Source organism: Procambarus clarkii, chromosome 15, assembly GCF_040958095.1.
Source record: "Procambarus clarkii isolate CNS0578487 chromosome 15, FALCON_Pclarkii_2.0, whole genome shotgun sequence".
NCBI lineage: Eukaryota > Metazoa > Arthropoda > Malacostraca > Decapoda > Cambaridae > Procambarus > Procambarus clarkii.
The window spans coordinates 8912657-8927656 of record NC_091164.1 but is presented as its reverse complement, the minus strand read 5'-3'; the positions used below and the strand labels follow the sequence as shown (position 1 = coordinate 8927656).

The 15000-nt window shown below is 39.7% G+C and overlaps 2 protein-coding genes across 5 annotated transcripts in view; one reads left to right on the top strand and one right to left on the bottom strand.

Moving 5' to 3' along the window:
• The window catches only part of LOC123759100 (gamma-aminobutyric acid type B receptor subunit 2), a 331390-nt gene that overhangs the window by 32725 nt on the left and 283665 nt on the right, over positions 1-15000 (bottom strand). The window contains 1 exon segment of the mRNA XM_069324947.1: positions 7198-7438. Coding sequence (XP_069181048.1) covers positions 7198-7438 — 241 coding nt within the window.
• LOC138364892 (uncharacterized) overlaps positions 1-15000 on the top strand; it is a 425505-nt gene that overhangs the window by 187322 nt on the left and 223183 nt on the right. The gene's annotated exons all lie outside the window — the stretch shown is intronic.

Sequence of the window (15000 nt, the reverse complement as noted above, 5' to 3'; positions counted from 1 at the left end):
GGAAGAAGAAGGAGAAGATGAGGGTGAAGATAAAGGGAAGAAGAAAGCAGACAAGGAGGAGGAGGAGGAAAAGGCGAAAGGTAGTTAACAATTCGATATTCGCAAGAACGGAGCGTGAATAAACAAGGAGAAAGATAAAGATGAGAGACGACTTTGAGGAGGAGGAGAAGAAAGCACAAAGAGCGAGGGAGGGGACGGAGGAATAGAGGCAGAGAGAGAGAAATGGAGGAGAGAGGGATGGAGATAGGATGTAAGAGTGGGAGAGCGAAAGAATAGGAGAAAAAATAGAGGGAAAGAGAAAGAAAGAGGGAAGAAGGGAAGGAAAAAAGAAGGTAGTGAGAAGGAGTAAGAAAGACAGAGAAGGAAGTAGACAGAGAGAGCAAACATTTATAGATATTTAAAACGACAATGAAGAAAAAAAAACGATTGAAAGAACAAAAAACATTTAAACACAAAGACTATTATAAAAACACAAAAATATAGGCTACATGAAAATCAATAAAAACACCATATTACATTAAAACTAAATTCTTACTTAAAATGCATTCCATTTCGAATGCGACGAAAACTATCGTATATTGTTGGATTACAGGAAGCATTAGAAAAATAATTGAACATCGCTCATACGTTCATTTTAACAGAACATACGTATGAGTGATCACGGGATTTAATTTTCAATAGGATTTTAAACTCATTTCATCGGACAGGATTGCCTACCGAGGGATTAACGCCATGCCGAGGGATTTCAGTGTAGCAAACTTTGTGGCATCCTATTAAATCCCTGAGGGATTTTGACGAGGTCATGCAGGGTAATAATAGACTATACGAAAATGGCGGATATATATATGATATGTATATAGTGTATATATATATATATAAATATATATATAAATATATATATATATATATATATATATATATATATAATATATATATATATATATATATATATATATATATATATATATATATATATATATATATATATATATATATATATATATATATATATATAACTGAAAACTCACACCCCAGAAGTGACTCGAACCCATACTCCCAGAAGCAACGCAACTGGTATGTACAAGACGCCTTAATCCACTTGACCATCACGACCGGATGAATAATGAGGCTATCACCTCATTATTGTCCGGTCGTGATGGTCAAGTGGATTAAGGCGTCTTGTACATACCAGTTGCGTTGCTTCTGGGAGTATGGGTTCGAGTCACTTCTGGGGTGTGAGTTTTCAGTTGCATATTGTCCTGGGGACCATTGAGGCTTGTTCGCATATATATATATATATATATATATATATATATATATATATATATATATATATATATATATATATATATATACACACACACAAGTTGAAGATGTTGTTACTGCTACTGCTGGTGCTATTATTGCTACTGCTGCAACACTGTTATTTCAATAACTGTGTCTGCTGCTGCTTCTCCTGCTGTAACTACTGCTGCATTTACTGCAATAGCTGCTGCTGCCTTATTATTTATTTTAATTTTATTAGACTCGTTTAACCCACTGAATAAGGTACCACCACTAACTTGGTCTATCAGTTTTACCTCAATTTGGTCACCTCAATAACTGGAGAGGTGACCGCACGGATTGCATCCCAATTGGCCAGATGCACTTCCCCTAATAGGGCCTACTGTGACCAACAATTACACTACAGTACACAGTTGAAACCAATTAATCGCTACAACCCATTTTCTTGACATTTGAAAATTTGTCAGTAGAGTCCGCGAACCATATTGAGAGTTGGACCGTGTTAGAGAAACTGGAAAATAATTTCTGTAAAATTTCCAGCAGGAAAATAGCGATAAATCGCGAATTTCCGAATTAATAGAGAAGGGGGGAAAGAGAAACTACAGAGTACGCAAGGAGAGAAAGGCAATATGCAAGAGACAAAGGGGAAAACGAAGGACCAACTTGGAAAGGGGGAATAAAACAGTGAACAAGGGGAAATCAAGGAGAAGTGATGAACTCTGAAGAGTGGACAATAAAAGGGAAGAGAAGGGGAAAGTGAGAAATGGAAGATGATAAAAAGTCAGAAACATAAACAGTGAGAAACCTAACCAATGAGAAACATATACAATAAGAAAGATAAACAGAGCAAAGATGGACTGCGAAGGCTACTTGGAACGACAGCAGCGATTTTTTGGATGTGATATGGTATAACTTGCTGCGACTGGGAACGACTGACAACGACTGGTAGCGACTGGTATGGTGACTGGAAGGGTCCGGGACTGACTCGAAGGCACTGGAAGTAACTGGAATGAAACTAAGAACGACTGAAAACGACTTTGAGAGGCCAGGAGTGACTGAAAGTGACTGGAAGTTACTGAGAGTTTACAACATGAATCGACTGGAAATGGCTGAGTGGCTATGACTGACCAGGAATGAGTGACAAGTACTGTAAGTAACTAGAGTTGACTGGAAGCTGCTGAAAGTTGCAGTAAGCTAACAGGATTGACTGATAGCAGCTAAAAACGACTGGCAGCAGCTGGGAGTGTCAAGGCATGACTGGGAGTGACAGGAAGTAATTGAGAGTGATTAAGATTGAAGAGGATTGACTGGGAAGTGATTAAGATTGAATAGGATTGACTCGGAGGGACAATTAGAGGCTGGCTGTAAGCGACTGAATACACTAACCGATCTAAGATAAAAACTCAAAGATAAAACAGGATCACGATTAGAAAATTCACTGGAGCAATGAGGGGATTCGAACCAGCGACCAGGGTACTTCCAAGCGCTCACCTTAACCCCCTGTACCACGACGTGGTCTAAGATACACACCTGTGTGAGAGAGAGAGGCCTCAGTAAGGAAAAGCTAGGCTTTTTATAACACGTAACTGACCAATCGTAAGTGAGACTGACTCCGTAAAAAATGCAACTGTTTTGCCTCGGCAGAAACGTACACACCCAAGCAACCCACCTAACCTACCGAGTTCGATGTATAGGAAAATCAATATCAAAGTGCTTTAAGTTTTACTAATGTGTTGGAATTTCAGCGGTTTGGCCGAGTCGTGTATAAAATTCGACGCATTAGAGGAGATGACGTGTTGGATGACAATAGATTGAACCGAAGGCGGAGCCCAGGAGCTGAAAAATCCCCTTGCAAGTGCAAATAGGTGTGCATATACTCGTCATAATGGGAGAAAATAGTTCCTTTAATAATAGAAAACTTGCGAGAAAATATTCAAATGGCCGGAATTGTCACTTAAAATACCAGCACCTCTTCACCCTTTCAATCCCGAATCATGTCAGACTCACCCTTTCAATCCTTGGTTCCAAAGGTTCCTTTCACCATCCACCGCTCTTCCCCAAAACTGCACACTCCACCTCGCTCCTCAAAACATCCCTTTCTACTTCTCTAATTCAAGTACCTTTCTTTTTCTATCCACTCTCCCTCATTTCTCTACAAACTCCTCTCCCCCCGCTCTGATCTTATAACACCTCGCATCTCATTCTGCCTATTCCTCTATCCCTTTGCTCCTTATGAAACACCTTTTTTCTCCTATCACATCCTTCCCTCTCACTCTCTGCACCTCATCTTCCCTCCCACTTACCATATAACAATCATTTCTTCTTTCCCTATCTAACCCCCTTTCACCTCTCTCCCTATTTCCTCACTCCACCATATTTCCCCCCCCCTCCCTTTCTCTTCCTATAACCTCCTCTCACTCCAAACACTCTATCCATCGCCTCTTAAACCCGTCCCTCCATCTTCAAATATTTCCATCCCTTTCGCCTCACAGTAACCTACTCCCTTTTCCGCCAGAACCCTCTTCACCCTCCCCTTCCCACCCCCCCCCCCCTCACCCTTCTCAATGCGCCCCCCACCTCGTCGGGTAAGAAGGAGTCGAACGCCGAACAATCTGTATAGAGCTTCCCGTCGTAGGGTCTGCCCCCACACCCGCCAGCAGACACGACAAGCGCATCTGCTTTCATTAGCCAAATGGGCCGGTAAATGTGTCACCCATCGTCCCCATTCCTCCTCTTAACACGCATTGAGTTAGGCGCGATATGGATCGAGTGCCGTTTTCAATTACGCAAATCAGCTAGCAGCGCCCTCGGTGTGAATATCCACGACTGCTGAGGTAAAGAAAAAGGGGGGGGGGGGGGGATGTTGTTTTTGTTTGGGGGGGGGAGGGGGTGAAAATGGATTTTTCTTCCGTACTCAATAGACAAAACGGGGAAAAATTTCCAGAAAGGTGGTATTGTTTGAATGGGAAATCTGTTTCAATTATTCGTCTTTTTCTTTTTATCATATTTTCTGTTTCTCTCTCTCTCTTTCTGCTTCTTTTTCTTCCTGTACTTTAGTATGTTTGCAAGTACTTTATGAAGACGTGTGGGAATATTTGGGTTTGCCATTTCTGTTTATTAGCTATCATTCTTAATTATATTTTGTTGGTGATCTTGTGGATAAGAGTAAGAATTAGTCTCCTCCCTCCCTCTCTCCCTCCATCTTACACGTCCCATTCAATGAGATTCTCTTCACACTGATTCTCCCGACATTATGGATGCTGGATTACCAGAGAAACGGATGATCAGAGACGCCTAAAAGGTTTAACAGGCAAATAAAACGTAGATACGGATGAGTTACATCCATGGCTGCTAATTATGACCCCCCTAGAGGTGTTGACCCGGGAATATACTGATCTGGGAATAGGTTGGTAGGTTTATGGAGCCAGTTATTAGCTAAATTAATACCCATAAGAAGACTATGCATTTCACACATGGGGTGTGAAATATATATATATATATATATATATATATATATATATATATATATATATATATATATATATATATATATATATATATATAAATATATATATATATATATATATATATATAACTGAGTTTGGTTGGATATAAATAGGGATGACCGAGTATGAACCAACAATCCTTCAACAGTTCTAATTCTACTTATTTTCTTACGACTCAGACAGCTATCAACAGCAAGGAACTTTATGTTACATGTACATAGTTAACTAATGTTCTTGGTAGTTTGTACAAAGAGAATATAAAGCTATAGGTAGTTCGTGCATATAAAAGCTAATGCTGAAGGTAGTTTGTTGATCAGAAAACTGGAGCTTTTACAGCAGAAACATAAACTTCGAGGAAGTATATGTCTCTGCACGTGCAGCTGCCGTGCCTCACGAGGGCACGGCAGCTGCACGTAACAAGAACAATAATGCTCCGCGATAGTAGTGCATTGTCTGCAAATGGCAAATGGTGTGATACAATAATGAGGAGGAGGAGGAGGTATTCGCTGTGTTGCAGCATGCAGAGGGTATACCGCGGCCAGCAACAATGCTCACATGTCGCCCCCGACACAAAGCCGAGCTGGTTTACACTCACCAGTGTACAGAGATTGGTAAGGTAAACCAAACTGCCTCAATTATATTGCTTCTACAGCAGGATTATATGGGGGGGGGGAGTAGTAGAAGCGGTAGTTGCAACAGATGCACTAGCAACAGCATCAGCTGTAGCAGGAGAATTCAAAGTAACAGCAGGAGAAGCAACAGTAGCAGCAATTGCAGCAGGAGCAGCAACAGTAGACCAGTAGGAACCGTTGGGAAGACCGGTGAAAACATGTCATTACAAAGCTGTTAGTAAGGTGAGCACAGCGCCGGTGTGAATGATTTATAGAGCTTGAGGGAAGACATGTTGCTCTTCTCATCCACGCTTCTCTCTCTCTCTCTCTCTCTCTCTCTCTCTCTCTCTCTCTCTCTCTCTCTCTCTCTCTCTCTTTCTCTCTCTCTCTCTCTCTCTCTCTCGGCATCAAACAATGTCGCTATAGAAAAGTTTTCCTTTCATATAACTACTTTTTGACATAAGTACATTTTTTTCATTTCTCCTTTGTGTTCGTGCCTTTTTTTTGCTATCTATGCTCGATATGTATACACTTTTGATATGTTAAATACATAATGTTATATAAATATAAATACATTGTCACTCCGTGTCGCAGCTGTAGTATTTTTGTAATGAGTTACCTGTAATTCAATGACAACTCTAATTATTATTCATGTTTAAATAAATATATATTTAGGCACCTGAACGCTATAGTGAATAGATCTATCTATCTTTCTCCTTCCTTCCATCCCTTTCCTCCTCTCTCCCCTCTCCATGTTTATTTTCTTCAGTTCTTTCCTCCGTCGTTCCATACAGGAAAAAAACAAAAGAGCTTAACAAAACAGACAAACATACAGCCTTGGAAACATTGTAAACACCGTCCTCTCAAGCTTCTACCTCAAGTTCTCTAACCTATAAATATTCCTAAGTTTACCTCCTTGTTACCTTCGAGGGGGAGGAGGTTTACGGTGTAGTTGAGACGGGCAAAGGGGGCGGAATGGGGAGGAGTGAGGGGTGGAATTGGGAGAGGGGAAGGATGGAATTGGGAGCGAATGAGTGGAATTGGTTGGGGGGATGTTGATAATGGAGACGTGAGCGGGGAGAAAATCAGAGAAAAGGAAACGAGAAGGGACATAATGTAGGGGAAGACCGTAGGGAAATAACGGTGTGAGAGGGGAGGGAGGACAAGGTAGGGAAAAAGGAAGACAACAGATGAGGGATGCTGGTAATAAACGTATTGGGGAATGAAAGAGGAAGGGAACATCAGAAAGAAACTAAATGGTATGAGAGGGGATGGTTATTGGGAGGTAGAGAGACGTGGAAAGGAACAGTAGGAGATGGAATGGGGAGTATATTTCTTCTCTGTCGACGATGAAACAAAATATTTTATAGAAATATTATTTACACTCCTAAATATTAATCATAAATAAGTAAATTACATGCAGTTAAGAAAAAAATACATAAAATAGTAGAAACTGTATCATGCCTCATCAATTAACTCTTTCATCCACACTATTTAATTATCCCATCTATCCAACCATCTTCCATATTATACATTCTTTCATCTTTTCTCAGTATCCAGTACCATCCATTCCACTCCACGCATATCCAATCTCGTTCATCCATATATCTACATCAATCACCCATACATCTATCCCTAATCAATGACTGACATTCATAAATTCCCCCACCGATCAATCTCCATCCACTGGTTCATCCCCTCATCAATCCCACCGTATCCACTCACCCATCCATCAAATCTACCCATCCAACGACCCACCCATCCACCACTAGGGGGCTCTTCCTTCCCCATCTCACCTTCTTATTGAGCTGAACATCGGTGAAGATGGAATGAACCCGCCAGGTCTTGGAGAACATGGAACCGAAGGCCAAGGAGAAGCCAGCCATGAGAACCCAGGCTCTGGCGGTACAGATGTAGGGGAAGCTGGTCTCACTCGTCAGCTCCGAGTCCAAGCCCAGCAGGATGACTGAGGTGTAAGTCAAGATGCAACCCACGATGATCATGTTGTTGAGATACGGCGAGGACATCTTGATGTATCTGATGGAATAGGTGAGAGATATTGAGTGCTTCTGCTGGGAGGAAGAGGGAGAAAGAGAGAGAGAGTGAGAGAGAGAGAGAGAGAGAGAGAGAGAAAGAGAGAGAGAGAGAGAGAGAGAGAGAGAGAGAGAGAGAGAGAGAGACAGAGAGACAGAGAAAGAGATTTGGAGTGAGTGCAGGTGTTGGGGGGCAGATTGAGAGTGTTTTTGTTGGGGGTGAGAAAAAGAGTTGGTGCTTCTGATGGAGGAGATAAAGAGTGAATGCTTCTGTTAGTGGGGACATAGTCAATATGATTCTAGAGAGCGAGTATTCTGTTGGCAGGAGATAGAGAGTTGTTGTTTCTTTTGGGAGAAATACAGAGTGCTTTTGTTGGAGGGAGAGATAGTGAGTGCTTCTGATAGAGGAGACAGAAAGGTGAGAGTTTCTGTTTCTAAGAGAGACAGCGAGAGAGAGAGCGAAAGCGAGAGAGCGAGAAAGAGAGAGAGAGGACAATAAAGATTGGGAAAAATCCTTACTTCCTAGTTATAACATAGTAATTAAGCATTCTATTTATGTTTTTAATTGCATAGTTAACGAGGTTTTGGATGCTGAAATTATTTTCTGAAAACTCTTAAATTTATATATATATATGTACTTTTTTAAATAAAAAGTATAATATTCAAGTTAATATTACATGTACTTTTTTGTGTCGCGTATAAAATGTACTATGAAGTTTACAAGTTAAAACAGCGCGTTTATTTAATTTATTTGTAATAATGCAGAGATTCATATCATTTATTGAGGAATATTTTGTTAGTTGCAATTCATTTGCAAGATTATTATTTACGAGATTAAGTTGTTAAGTGTTAAGTGTTAAGTTGTAAAGTGCCATAAAGTACTGGAAACCTTTACTGGAAAAGAGTGAATACTTAACTCAAAAGTCTTAATTAACTGTACATTTTAAATAATATATATTTCATGAGGTTACGACTTACTGCATCAAATAGGATACATGTTTTAATTTACAATTTTGTAAAAGGCGTTTTAATGAAGGTTTTAAACCCGATGACACAACTTTCCCTCATTAACCAGTCTATGAGTGTGTTTTTTTTCTTTATATTTTGGAAAAAACTAAATTATATTAATGTAATAAAATAATAAAATATTTTCTTCTAGTTTATGATTATAGTCATGTCAGAGAATGACATGATGCTTCGTTCATAACATGATCTTTCGTCCCTGACATGATCCTTTACCCATGTCATGATCTTTCATTCGGATATGATCATGTCTCAAAACCCAATATCATACCCACTTTCCCATCCTAATGGGACATTGAAATCCTAAATAGCTTACAGGATTGTAAGCTATTATTCCGGCGTATTTCGGAAATTTTTCAAAATCAATTTTATTTACATAAAATACATTTGAAACATGATACTGGGGAACATTAATTATGCAATAAAAATTTAGTAAAGTCACTAATACTCAGAACATTTCTCGAGGCAAACATCTTTATTGAACTCCAAGGTGCTCGCCCAAATTCCCATTTTATTGGAAATGTTATTACGCACCTGGAATTCATCCTGCCTTTATTGGTCCCATATATTCCAGGGAGACGAATGATAATTCTCGGATGCATAGCAGTGAATTCACCCGATGTTTGTTACTGTGTTAATATGCAGTGCTGTGTATATACCAACTTTTGTTTGCGTAAAAAATAATGAATTGTGCGTATATCCGTTGGCATCAGGAGTTACAACTGATGAAATGAATGATAATAATTGCTTTTTGGAGTGTAAACTAGCCATGGCAGTGAAAAATGAAACAAAAAATGCACTGTATGTACAACAGTTTATGTTAACGGGAAAAACGGATGTATTGTAAATACACCCGTCACTACACTATACACAGAAATCACAATAACGTGATGTATCAAATGAGCAAATCCACAAGGGTTAGTAACCCTTGAACCCAGATATCGACCGTTGTGGATTTGTACACCCGTTACTGTTAATGCATAATACTGATACAGTGTAAATCACATCTGTTTCTGTTAGTATGGAGTTACTAACTCTTCTGTTAATGCTCGGTAGGTATCAAAAATAATATATTTTGAGGAATCCAGCAACTCTCTCTCTCACATTCCTCACAAATCCCCACAAATCCCTCGTAATACTTGGCTGTATTATGTCCAATTGGAGGATAAACTATTTTATGTTGGCTTATTGAAGGATGAGTTGTTTTTATGTGCTCTTATTGGAGGATGAGTTGTTTTTATGTGGTCTTATTGGAGGAAGAGTTGTTTTTATGTGGTCTTATTTGAGGATGAGTTGTTTTTATGTGGTCTTATGGGAGGATGAGTCGTTTTTATGTAGTCTTAGTGGAGGATGAGTTGTTTTTATGTGGTCTTATTGGAGGATGAGTTGTTTTATCTTGTAATATTAGAAGATGAGTTAGTTTTATGTTGTCATATTGGAAGATGAGTTAGTTTTATGTTGTCTTATTCAAGACTTTGTTACGTAAAACTACGACGCTCTGGTTTAGTTCATAATCCCTTGCAAAATTTGGTATAAATTCCTTCAGTTATGGAGGTCGCAAGGTCTACAAGTTTTCACTTTATGTAAAATAAAATTGACATAAACTCCTGGCAATATATAACGTAGAAACCAGTGTAAATTGAAAATTATTGATATTTTACAATACTTATACTTGAGGAACCTCTCGTTACTGTATCTGTCAACTTCCCGGAACACCCAACTATGCAAACCTCTTCAAGGAACAACAACCACTCCATCACGCCAATTACATCAACCAATTACAGCTTCACCAATCACACCAGACAGACCAACCAATTTAGCCACACTAACCACTCCAGTCACTTCAACCACATCAACCACTGCATCCACACAAACGACGCCAGCCACATCAACTGGACAAAGTACACAGGGCAGAAGCTCTAACGAACTACATTGTTGTCCAAACATGCGCAACTAACTATCACCCCTGAAAGCGCCGAACATTAAATAATTAAGTAGCCAAGTGACCTTTGACCTTCCCCCCCCCCTCCACAGCTGGCGAGAAGGTCACTGCAGTCACTATTTAGTGTTGAATCAATGCTTGGCGGCGCGGACACAGATCCACATAGAAACATACATAGATAGACATTTAAACACCCAGATAGATATTGTGAGATACAGACAGAGTGAGAAAGAAATTGACCCAGACAAACAGACAGTGATACAAGTCGACAAATAGAAGGTAACTCATATTACAGCAAAAGACAATTTAGACAGAATCATATAGACAGAAATAACCATAAACACCTAGAAACTACCAATTAGCCATAGAACGATAATCCCAGCTTGATACAGCAGGAAAGTACCAATTACCCATACCAATAAACTACTAATTAGCCTTACCAAGAAACTACCAATTAGCCATACCAAGAAACTACCAGCTAGCTTTAGCACGAAATTGCCAATTAGATATGGCGGCATGCACATAAATATGAAATATAGTTAAGCAAACTAAAGATCAAACAGGAGCTCAAATTCAGAATTGATAAGGGCAATCAATCAAGCAGAGAACAGAGGGAAAGGGAGACTTGTGAGCAGATTAAATCAGTCGTAAAGACTGGAACTAGAGGAGAAAGTCAAAGAGAGAATATGACATAGAAACAGTAAACTGGACTGCCAGAATGTAATATACTTATACAAGTATACTTCGAACTATACATACAGACATACTTCCATCTATACATACAAACATTCGTGCATACGTATATTCAAACACAGACATATGTAATTTCATGCATACGTACATGCATATATTCATACTCAAACATGCATTATTTTCTCTCCCAGCTCCACGACGGTGATGCTACTGTCACCAGAATCTTTCTAGATGGCGACATTTAACATCATACTTAGCCTGAGTTGCCAAGTAAACAATGAATTTTGATACAGTAGGAATGAATAATAGATTCCGCTTATTAGACCCAAATGACATGTTTTCGCGCTAGATAATGAATTAAATGAGAAGGGGGTCGCAAATATTTGTCTTCCTTTTCATGACACAGGGAGAATAAAATCCATGGAATTAGATCATCATAAAAAAAATTAATTACATGTGAAAGATTAATATCAAAAATGTATTTATGTCTTTATTTCAAAAGTCTGCAAAATTTCGTAAGATATTTTTGTCAAAAATGTTGGATGTTTATTGTAAGTGCATATACAAGTTGTATGTTGAACTTAAGATTATTCAAAGTAGTGGAAACTGCTAAGTTGAAAGTAGAGTATATATATATATATATATATATATATATATATATATATATATATATATATATATATATATATATATATATATATATATAATATGGGTATCGAAAGGCACCGAAAGGTATCGACATAGTTGAAGATTGATTGTTAAAGACAAATGAAACAAGAGTTCTTAGATGTGGAAGCTAGATATATTAGGCAATCTTTCCAACTCTCTCTCTCTCTCTCTCTCTCTCTCTCTCTCTCTCTCTCTCTCTCTCTCTCTCTCTCTCTCTCTCTCTCTCTCTCTCTCTCTCTCTCTCTCTCTCTCTCTACCTTCCTCCCTCTTACCTCTCTTCTTTTTTCCCTCAGTATCTCCCTTCTTTTCTGCTTGCAATCACTAGATGCAAGAGACTCAAAACGAAAGTCATAGAAACCCATAAACCTCAAAGTAAAATCACTCGTAGGATGTAGAGAGTGAAAAAGGAGAAGGCATACTCCACTTGTGCCCCAACAGAGGAGAAGGGGCACAATACCCCTCTCTCTCGTGCCCCAACAGAGGGGAAGAGAGCAATCTACACTTCCTCTCACCACAAAGAAGGAAAAACTAGCAACTCCAACAGAGACAGACTATCGGACGGACTCCGTTCACCCACGGGAATATTTCATATTTATATTGGCGATGGTCTTTGGACTGCAGTGTGTGGCTGAGAGAGGCAGGAGAAGGAAGGAGGAGAGAAGGTGAGAGGAAATGGGAGGGGAAGAGGAGAGGGGGAAGGATAGGGGAAGACCAAAAAAATGGATAGGAAAGGTGAGGCAGAGAGAGAAGACACACAGAGAGAGAGAGAGAGAGAGAGAGAGAGAGAGAGAGAGAGAGAGAGAGAGAGAGAGAGAGAGAGAGAGAGAGAGTGAGTTTGTGTATTCGAACTTTTGCTTCGTTTTTCCTCTCAGTTCAGCAAACTAAGTGCCTTAGAGTCGAGGGTAGAATAGGGCGACAAACAATGGATCAGTGAAGAAGGTAAAGAGAACGGTTAATAAACAAGGAGAACAGGAAGGGGGAGAAGAACAGAGCTGCGGAAAGCGAAGAGACGAGGGGAGAGAGTTGCGATAGAGCGGAGGGTAGAAAGAGAGAGAGTAGAGAACCAGAGGAAGAGTAGGGTAAACAGGTAAAGAAAATTGGGGATCTTTTCCCTTTCTGTCTTCCCTTCAGTCTCTGGCCTATTCTTTTCCCCTTTCCTCCGATTTCCCCTTCGCGATCGTTACTGATTTCCCCATTATGCCATCTCTTTATGCTAGTCTCTCCTCTTCTTTCAATTCCTGTGGTAACACTGACATTCTTACTCTCCCTTTCTCTGTTCCACTCACAGTCTCGTCTCCTATCTCATCTTCCCTCATCTTCTTTGGCTTCATCGCTTATATCTCCTTTCCCCCTCTTCTCCATTCCTCTCTTTACTTATCTCTCTCTTCCCTCCCCTCTTTTGGCACTTATCTCCTCTATCCATTCCGTCTTCCCGTTCTCCTTGAGTCACGCGACCAATCTCTCTCTATTTCTCTCTCTCTCTCTCTCTCTCTCTCTCTCTCTCTCTCTCTCTCTCTCTCTCTCTCTCTCTCTCTCTCTCTCTCTCTCTCTCTCTCTCTCTCTCTCTCTCTTTCTCTCTTTCTCTCTCCCCTCGCGCGGGTGTAAAATAGGAGAAACCAATACAACAGCCAACACAGCCAATTACAGCGGGTGGTGATGAAACACAGAGTTAAGGGGGACAATATGCCTGCAGCTTCTGCCTGTTACCCCTTCTGTAATGGTAATGGTAATTGTGGTTTTTGTAGGGGTAGTGGTGGTGTGGGGGGAAGCTTGTTGGTGGTGACTCTGGGGGCTGGTTGAGGTGAGGTTGTGCTGGGGTTGTGGTTGTAATGGTTGTGTGTTTGTGTATCGGAGTGGGGGTTAGTTGCTGTGTGTGTGTGTGTTTGTGTGTAGTTACTGTTTTTGTGCCTGCAAGACCGATCTGTTAACTCTTGGACCCCGCCTTTCTAACCCTTCGTTGTCTAATGTACTGACTCTCAACCTATTGTCTGTGTGTGTGTGTAGGAGGTAGAAGGGGGCGTGCGTGCGTGTGAGTATTGGTCAGCAAATCAACTATTGTCTGCCTGCGGCACTCACTAACTATCATGTCTGCCGGTGAACCTGCGCAGGTAATTGGCCGGGAATTATTGTGCAATTTGCGTCAAAAATGAAGATGGAATCATGGTTAGTGATAGTTATATTCCGTAGTAAGTTAGTTTGTTCCTCCTACCGCTTGCTTTCCTGTCTATCTTTCTGCCTGTCTGTCTACCTGCCCGCCTGTCTGCCTACTTGACTGTCTATTTGTTCACATGTCTGAGAAATTTGTTATAGGGAGAAGACTTTATAGCGAGAATGGTTCATAGCAAGAATTGTTCATAGTAAGAATTGTTCATAGCAAGAATGGTTTATAGCGAGAATAGTTCATAGCAAGAATGGTTTATAGCGAGAATGGTTCATAGCGAGAATAGTTCATAGCAAGAATGGTTTATAGCGAGAATGGTTCATAGCGAGTATAGTTCATAGCGAGAATGGTTTATAGCGAGAATGGTTCATAGCGAGAATAGTTCATAGCGAGTATAGTTCATAGCGAGAATGGTTTATAGCGAGAATGGTTCTTTGCGAGAATGGTTTATAGCGAGAATAGTTCATCGCCAACAGAACCTAAACACCTAACCTAATCTATGCCTATATATACACAATAAGCTAATATATTATAAATATTAATTTGCATTTTAGAAAGTTCCTGTTTTGAATGAACAGCATGTAAAATTTTATGAATGTGACTGTGGGGTCGACCGCTGGATGTAATGGACTTGAGACGAGGACGGATTGTTATATAACACCATAAACACTGTTTCTTCATAACACTGTATCGTTCGAACTTGGAGCGCACTATATATTACATTGGCTGAACTTTTTAAACTCTCCAGGATTGCATAGATCAAAGTTAGAAGACACTGTACATTGAATAGATCGAACTTGGAGCGTGATATACATTTTATACATCAAACTTAGAATCTGCTACAACATGGTATAGATCGAACTTGGAATACAATAATCGATTGCTGACTTAAAACAACATTTAACTGACGAAGAAAAAATAACAGAAATTGGAATTAAAGTTTAAGAATAAAATCAGAAAATTTAAGAGCAAAACAGAAAGATCTTAAAAATCAATCCTTCAAACAAGAATAGACTTCAAACAAGAATAGAATATATATAATAGATCTATTAAATATATTCAAGACTTTGGAGAAACT